At 38.8% G+C, this 8,772-nt stretch overlaps 1 protein-coding gene across 2 annotated transcripts in view; it reads right to left on the bottom strand.

Moving 5' to 3' along the window:
- Positions 1–500: 500 nt before the first annotated feature.
- Positions 501–8,772, bottom strand: part of TFAP2B (transcription factor AP-2 beta) — a 28,567-nt gene continuing 20,295 nt past the window's right edge. For both annotated transcript variants that reach the window (XM_074237172.1, XM_074237173.1), the window contains 3 exons: positions 8,206–8,324; positions 5,768–5,909; positions 501–1,829 (listed from right to left, as the gene is read on the bottom strand). In XM_074237172.1, the coding sequence (XP_074093273.1) occupies positions 1,529–1,829; positions 5,768–5,909; positions 8,206–8,324 (562 nt within the window). In that variant the 3' untranslated portion in view covers positions 501–1,528. The remainder of the gene's footprint in view (positions 1,830–5,767; positions 5,910–8,205; positions 8,325–8,772) is intronic.

Genomic DNA, 8,772 nt, shown 5'->3' with positions numbered 1-8,772 from the left:
AAGTGCATGCCTGGGAAAAAAAAAGACCCTAATTCATAAAACATCCTATGGTATAGCAAATAATGCAGAAATACTAGGGCCTGCTTCCCCACTCCTGCTGCTTTTCGTTGAAAAACAATCCCAGACCATCTCAATAATTTTTCTCTAGAGTAGTGGAATCTACAAGAGGAAAGACTATGCCTAGGATACTGGGCTTCCTTCCCCTTCTCACCTTCACCCAATTTCCTTTAGAACCTCCCCTTCCCTCCCCCTCCCCTTTTAATTTGGTCTCTGAATAGAATCCCAGGTCTCAGGTCACTGTTAGTAACAACCATTTTGACAGCTGTTTCCACCTCAAAATCGGGTGCTTCCTAAATTATTCCCTTTGAGCTTCTTTAAAGAAGTGCACCTGCAGAATCCTGAAACACCGGCTTTGATTAAAAAAGTATCAGAACTTTGCTTGTCTCTGTACCTTATAGATTGTGTAGAAAGCCCAAGTCCTCTTTGAAGAAGCTCATAAACCATGCGGGCACAGCTTTGGAAAACAGAAGAGAATGAAATGGTACATACCCCTCCGAAGGAATACATACTAAATAACTTATTCGTATTTTTGTTTTGTTTTCTTTTACTACAGTTCTGAAAACCGGTACCTCACAAAGGTATTAGAACAAATGAGAGGTTCCTGTGTAGACGCTGGCATTGCTGGGAAATAGAAATACTTCTTTAAGGAAAGGAGGAAGCTGAAGCAGATGACTTTATACAACTTATTCGACCTTATTTTCCAGATTCCCAGATTCTATCCCTAGTCCCTGCCAAAGATCACAGCGACCTACTCTATTGCTGTTGTCCTTCCCCTTCCCCACCCCCTTAACCTCCACCTCTCCACTAAACCTAACCATCGAAGCTGTGGGATGGGAGAAATGGAACCAGTGACTTAAAAACGAAACGTCAAGCGAAAACGAAAGGTTGAAAACACAATGCCTAAGTCCCAGACACAATCATTTCATCCCGGGAGATTTTCGTAATGGAAATTAAGAAGGGAGGGAGAAGAGAGAATGAATTGGGAATGAAAGAGGGGGAAAATTCGAAAGGAGGAAAAAGGGAAAGAATTGTCTAAAAACAGTTCGTGCGTCTCAGCCAACCAGATTTCAAAGCACTGACACCACCAATGTTTATCCGATTTTCTTCCAATGAGTTACTGTTTTCTTATGTTTTGTCTTATATTTATTTTTCCAAAGAAAAAAATCAGGGTTTTTATTATTATTAATATCAGCATTATTAAGATTGAAAGAACCGATGTGGAAAATCCAAGAGTTGTCTCCAAGTGTATCTTGATTAGACACCAAGAACCAGTATTGTTGCTCCGTTGTGCGCCTCTGATTTTTAAAAAGTTATTTTCTTTTCTTTTTTTGTTAACTTTTGTTTGTGTGTGTGTTCTACCTATTATAATTCTTCCAAAGCCAATCCAATATTTTAAAGCTAAAATTAAAGTGTTTCTTTTTTTCTTTTTTTATTTGAAAGATTTTTCCCTTTTCCTTTTTTTTAAAATTCATTTTCTGTGTTTTTCCTCCTTGTCTCCAGTTTTACTACCTGGTCCTTCCCCAGATGTGTGCCTGTTAGTGGTGCTGTTGTTCAAAAACATCTTGTCCATGCCTTTGAGAGCCTCTGTCAGGTAGTTCTGCAGTGCTGTGAGGGCAGCGCAGATAGCTGGAGCCCCAAATCCATGGGTGATGAGGCTGAAGTGGGTCAAGCAGCTCTGAATCCCAGGTTCCAAAATGGGGCTGGGCCTACTGTTTCCAATAGGTGTCCTGTCCTGGGCGAGCAGGTCTGTAAATTCTTTACACAGTTGCCTACATCAGGAGGAACAAGAACAACAGCAAAAATCATACTTTCCATCAACCTCTTTCTCCCCTCCTCCTCATTGTCACCAAAAAAGGACAAACTCAAACAAAACCAGACATAATTCTAACCATGATGGAGGTAACTTAGGTGATTCTGTTGTTTCTCTTTCCAATTGCTTCAGTTACTAAGCAGCTGGAGTTGAAAGAGAGAGAGAGCATAAAAGTGGAAATTCCCTACCTGGAAGGGAGACCATTGCAATGCTGTTTTACTTTTCTTTTATGAGTTCTATCAATAGTTTTGGGTTTCTGTTTCTTGATTCTATGGGCTCCACCACTGGACAATTGAATATCATCCCCAGGCTATTTTCAAGATTTTTTTTAAAAATGTAGCACATTCAAAGATTTATAACTGGAAACAACTTTTAAAGACATCTAATCCAATTCCCCCATTTTATAGATAAAGAAACTGAGACTGAAAATAGTTGAGAAAAGTTCAAGGTCATACAGAAACTGAGTGTCAGAACTGAGTTGCAACTTGGTCCTCTCTTTTTCCCAAAACCCAACTTTCTTTCCCACTGTTCCTCAAAAGTGATGACCTCTTTGAATTTTAAGCTGACTCCTTTCTTTCCAAGGCCACTTTCCTCAAGCCCTCTTCTCCCTCTAGTCACTTTTCCATCAAAGACAAATGACCCTTAAATGTTTAATCCTTCATTCACAAATTTGACAAAGGCATAGTATCATTTACTCCAACTCTACAAATTGCCAAGGTGCTGACTTGCCCTAGACCAGTCACTATTTATGCCAAGAGAGCAGAAAGGAATGCTGATGCCATTTTAAAAATTTATTTGAAGAAAGTGGAAAAGGGAAAGATTAACTTTTTAAATCTTTTATACTCTCTAGTTTAAGTACTAATAGAAAAATATGGGATTAGGGTAGTAGTCAGAACCCTAAACAAAGGAAGTTTAGCAGAACAAGTAGGGGAATAAGTGGATATAGAAAGAATAGCACCCAAAATATTTAAGATTATCACAAAACATCCCAGCTTAGAGGTACTGTATGCATAGCTATTTATGTATTGCTTTGGTTTTAGTTCCTAAAAGAGGAAAAAAAAAGATGAAGCAACAATTCATATCCACTAGGATGTCAGCCTGAAAAAAAAAAAGGTGCATCTTATACTATGCCCTGAAGGTAAAAACAACAACAACTTTATTTTGATTATTTGAGCAAGGGCACAGAATTCCAGAGATGCCATCCTTTCAGGAGAAACAAACGTCTGCTTTTAAAATTATTTCAATAAGAAATACCCTATCTGACAGTAAAAATCCTGAAAATGCAATGGAATAGGAAGGCCTACCTGCTTTATGAGATTTGCAACTCTAAGCAGACTTTGTAGACTTAAATCAGAAGCTTTACTTACATTAGGCAGGAAAGAGAGACAGTGCAGAATTCAGAAAGAAGGTGCTAAACAATTTGCCTTTAAAACATTTCTACTAAAAGCTTTCCCCTTAAGGGTGGCTGACCAGGAAAAGTGCTTGCCTTTGGGGCATTTTCCCCTTACTTTGAAGAAGGAAAATACATTAGCACTCTTCTTCTTCTTCTTCTTCTTCCCTTTTTTCCCTTCCATTTACCCAAATTTCAGAAACCCTTTCTCTCATAGCTGTGAGTGAGAAATAGGCACAGGATTAAATCTAAAATACTCCACAGTCACCACTAGCAAGGGGTCAGGAAGATTATTAGCATAGAAATGCTGCATAAAAAAGAAATCAAGACAGCCCTCTCCTGTTCTCTTCTTAACTTTGCCAGGGCAAAGAGAAAATAATTTTTATAAAAGACTTTAAAAGAGCCCAAAGATCCCTCTCAGTTTCAAATGATGTATTAAAAATGTCACTTTTACTGTTTAAGAAAAATAATACATTTCACACTTTCCTGACATCCATTTCCCTTTTCAATGTTGATCCCTTTTTTCATCTCTCAGGACCTTTTCCCTTCCCTATAAAGCATCAAATTCAAAAGATTCATAGTCTCAGGATGCCAAAAAAAAAGTCCCTTCTCCCAGCAAAACAGGGGAAAAGTGATTTGATAGAGAATGAGGAAGATGTCTATAATTCCATAGGTGATTGGTCCTTTCAGAGGCAAAACCAGCCCAAAGTTGTGGGGAATTCCTGACAAGCTTTGATGGGCAACATGGTTACAGTTTTTTCTTGGGTTCTTTTGCATTACCAAAGTGCCAAAAAGGAAACTTTGAATTTGGAAGAACAAATGGTAGAGTCAAACATTTTAAATCTTCAAAGCCCAAACCAGGGTCTGTAAGCAATTAAAGTTCTGGGACATTAATATCTTTTGACCCTGCGGAAAGGGGCAATCAAATTCAAATCACGTCTAGAAAACATCTGGACAAATTTGAGCAAATGATTTTTCAGCCTTCCATATATTTCTTTAAATTACGCTGTCAACGGAGCAAACCGCGTCCTAGAGCACTAAATAAATGATCGCTGTTTGGGCCGTGCCTGCAAGATAAACGTGCAAGAACATGCGGAGCTGCACCATTGAAGGCCTAAGCCTACCATAAAACACCAAACAATATGACACAGAAGCCAAAGACAGGAGTAAATCAAATAAATAGAAAACCCACTGTAAAAGTTCAAATGAGCTGTAGACCTAAATTTAGCAATAGATTTACTATTTTTCCCTCTGGAGTTGTAGTAAATTTTACAAGTCTTTGGAAGATGACAAACAGTATCATTGGAAACATAGTAATTATAGATGGATGGATGTATAGATCCATACTTATGTGTATATCCATACATATATGTGTGTGTATCCATCCATATATATCCATAAATGTTTATTTGTATATTAGAAATAATTACAAATGTGATGTAGAGAGAGAACCACAGATATAAAGATATACAGAAATTTACATCCATAATTCTAAGGAAGAGCAGGATACAATCACAGATTCAATCTTTCTTAAAACCTTAGTAATAATGAAGACAAATTCAGAGTACTCAAAGTCAGTTTCACACATACAACTAATCCAGGGAGAGACACGGGGAAGGAAGGAAGGAAGGAAGAGAGAGGGGAAATAAAGAAGGGAGGAGGATAAGAAAGAAACAGGGATGAAAGAGAAAAGGGAAGAATTGTAAAACATTTTTTTAGAAATTGTCTCATCACACAACAGTCCTTTGAAGTGAGTACTATAGATATTGTGTGAAAAGAGCTCTAGATATGGGTTTGAATTCTGGCTCTTTTTTTTTACTCTTTAATATTAAGCAAATCACTTATCCACTCAAAACCTCAATTTCTGTCAAATGAGAAGGCTGGACTAAATGAAGACTTGAGGTCCTTTCAAGCTCTTATCACCACCACCAGGTTCAGAGAGGTTAAGTGTCTTTTCTATATCTACAAGGTTAAAGAGGAAAGGAAGGCAGGAAAGAAGGGAGGAAGGGAGGAAGTAGGAAGAAGGAAGGAAGGAAGGAAGGAAGGAAGGAAGGAAGGAAGGAAGGAAGGAAGGAAGGAAGGAAGGAAGGAAGGAAGGAAAGAAGGAAGGAAGGAAGGGAAGGAGGGAGGGAGGGAAGGAAGGAGGGAAGGGAGGGAGGAGGAGGAGGGAACGAAGGAAGCTTGGACCGAGGGAAGCTTAGTAAGAAGGAAGGAAAAATGGATCCTATGGGGCTTGCACCAATATTCATTTTTACCTTGCCCCACCTCTCGACCCCAACATCCCAGAGAAACTCAGAAATGTAACACAAGGCTAGCACAAGGCAACACAAGGAATCACAGAGAGTTTTCCGGGAAAATACCCCCCCCCCACCCCCTCACACACTGACTACTCTGAATTTAAGTGGGTCAAAAAGGCAGAACCTCAAGGCCTCCTAATACTTCAGCTAAAAATACTGAAGGGTAGAGAAGACCGAGAGCAGAGAAGACTGGAGAACAATGACACTCACTTTGTAGCCAGGAGCATATTCTTTCGGGAGTGCAGATCACTGGGATCGGTGTGCTGCCGATTTAGATATTCTGAAACAGCTTTGGCGGGAAATTCAGTTTCGCAAATGTACCCAAAATCCCGAGCTAAATGAACAGCTTCTCCTGAAAAGATAACCAAGAAGGCCGCAATCAACATGGGATCCTAAACATGCCCAAAGGGCTAGACTAGATCAACAACTTCCCTTCCCCATTCTGTAGGGACGTAGGAGGAGGCTAGCTGAAATTTAAGTTGGCACATCTTTTCTAAAAGCAAAGGGGAGGGGTGGCTAGGTGGCGCACTGGATAAAGCATCGGCCTTGGAGTCAGGAGTACCTGGGTTCAAATCCAGTCTCAGACACTTAATAATTACCTAGCTGTGTGGCCTTGGGGCAAGCCACTTAACCCCATTTGCCTTGCAAAAACCTTAAAAAAAATCAAAGGGGAAAGAAGTGATTCCCTCCCCTCCATCCTCAATGCAACCTACTTCTAACAGTTTGTCAGCCTGAACTTGAACTTGATCTTGTTTAAATAGGAAGGTTTCTTAAATTCTGTCTTGAGGTAACAAGCTATATTCGAAAGCTGACTGTCCAGCCCCTTTTCCTTCAGTTCCTTTTCCTTCCTTTTTTCAAAGCATCATCAATTTCCCCTTTTTAAAAAGCCAAATGTTACTACATTCCTCGCCCTCTCACACGCTGGAAAAACCGCAGATGATCAAAGATAATTCATACATACAAATATACATACATACATGCATACATACATACATTTATAAAAGAAATAATTATTCCAAACTTAATTCTAATTGTCATTTCCACTGCTAGTCAAGTTTTAGGTTTCTACCCTCCGGAGGTTTGTGTCATCAAACTCCTACTGCTGTGTTTTCTGCCACCAGAAGAAGACTAAGCTGTACAAAGCAACTAAGACTCTGGGGGGTTTCCAGAAGCTTTTGTCGCAGTCCCTTTAGAATAAAGCATTTAAAAAAAGCCCACCCCAAACAAAAACAAAAATATTTTAAAACACTGCCCCAAGTGCTCTGGGGGAATATTCGGAACATGCAAAACATAATTCCACAACCACATTATTTTGAATGAGAGAGGCTTACTTTCAAATGTCACTTAAAGGGGTTGTTAAAGGGAGTTCCCGAAATAGATCTAACAGATTAATTAACTTGAGAACTGCTAACAAAGCAGTGGTATTTCAAGGGACTTCCAGTTCTCCACTAGGAAGTGGTCTATTCTTTTCTTCTTTACTTCTGTCCTTCTTTGCCTTTCCTTCCTCCCTTCCTCCCTCCCTCCTTCCTTCCTTTTCCCCCTTCCTTGCTTCCTTCCTTCCTTCCTCCTTTCCCTTTTTTGTTTTCAACAGTAGATGTACTATATAGTGCCTGAACTAGAATGAAATATATTGCTTATTCAGAATCCATAAATGCCATATACACCATATTCAGGTCCATAAATATTCTGGCAATTAATTGTCCAACTGCAACCACTGGCGCAAGTCGCACTTTCAATGAGACGTTAAAATTAAAAGTTGTTTTCAATATCTGTGTGAGTAGTTCTTAATTTTTGCAGAGACTATGCCATGATAATCAAACATCCATGTTGTTGCATTCATTCAAACCCCTAAATTACTGTGACCATAAAGTAATGAATCCACAAGGATCAGTTTTCTATCATCAAGGTGATTACGTTGCAATTGCAAAGCCCAAATAGCAAAGTATGTATCAGATTCCACAACTGCTTTCTGCTAGGACCATTTGAATGGATTTCTTAGTTATTCATTTTCTGTTCAGATTGTATTTTATATCTACTCCAAGGAGTGAATTAGAATGCATATATTTATGGTGAGTGAATAAGCAGCGGATGGTTTCTCTTATTGGTCCCTTCTGCATTTTCTTCTGGGTGCAAAAGGAATCCTGAATCTGATTACGTTTAATTTCAGAAACAATGTATTCAAAGTCATCTGAATGTTTAACTATAGTAGAAGTGACATGATCCTTAAATTTCCTGTTTTATAATTAAATAATAATTTTCTTTGGTTTTGTTTTCCCCAAAATTCTTAGCTGTGTTCTGAAGGCTGCATGGAAGCTCCTTCAAGAAAAGATTACATATTGCAAATGAGATTCCTTCATGCGAAGGAAGCTAGAACTGGATGACCTTAGAGATCTTATTCAGATCTAACTTCTCTAATTATTTTAATCGAAAAAGTAAACTTTCAGTCGTTTCTATGAAAAAACTGCCTGCGTCCTTTCTGCCATTATTAAAGTATCTTTGCAGTCTCATCTAATCTAATGCTTGACTTATAGAGGGCACAAAAAATTGCAATGATTTCCAGTTAATCACGAAACATGTAAAATGTCAGGCTACAACTGAAATAGTTAAGATCAGCCAGTCTGTAAAATGAACTGCAATTCTCTGCTTACCTTCCACCAGGGAGGTGAGTAAAGTGACATTTGCGGCTTTGCGCCTGCCCGCGGGTAAATTCAAACCGATTTTTTCTAGCCTTTCTCGCAAAGATCTCCCCCCATTTTTCGATTTGGCTCTGGAATTGCAAGAATTAACATTCTGATTAACCTCAGAGTGTTCCTGAAACAAAGTTTAGACTTAGCAATCTAAAGACCACTGGAGCTTGAAGAGGTTTTAACTTGAGGTTAGCACATTTTTTTTTCACTTTCCTTTTGGATGTTTGCTGATAGTTTGCTGAGGTTTGCTTAATTTCTGCAATACAAGACATTTTAAAAATTGAGTAGTTTCCTTTTATCTCCAGAGAACAATGATACCAGATGGGAATCATTAGTGTGTAGGTACTAATATTAGTCCAGGGAAGGTAGAACTTGTAAGTGCGTGCACATAGATAAATCGGGGAAGCAGGAATTATACAGGTAGTATTTAAGGCAAAGCTCCCAAGTCTTTACCACCTACCTGTTCATTCTCTTTCCTTATAAAGCCCCATTTCTCTGTGAAGAATACATACCACGAAATACAGTCTA

Source organism: Macrotis lagotis, chromosome 5 (assembly GCF_037893015.1).
Source record: "Macrotis lagotis isolate mMagLag1 chromosome 5, bilby.v1.9.chrom.fasta, whole genome shotgun sequence".
Taxonomy (NCBI): Eukaryota; Metazoa; Chordata; class Mammalia; order Peramelemorphia; family Peramelidae; genus Macrotis; species Macrotis lagotis.
Note: the sequence above shows the minus strand (reverse complement) of the source record. Positions and strands in the feature narration are given on the sequence as shown.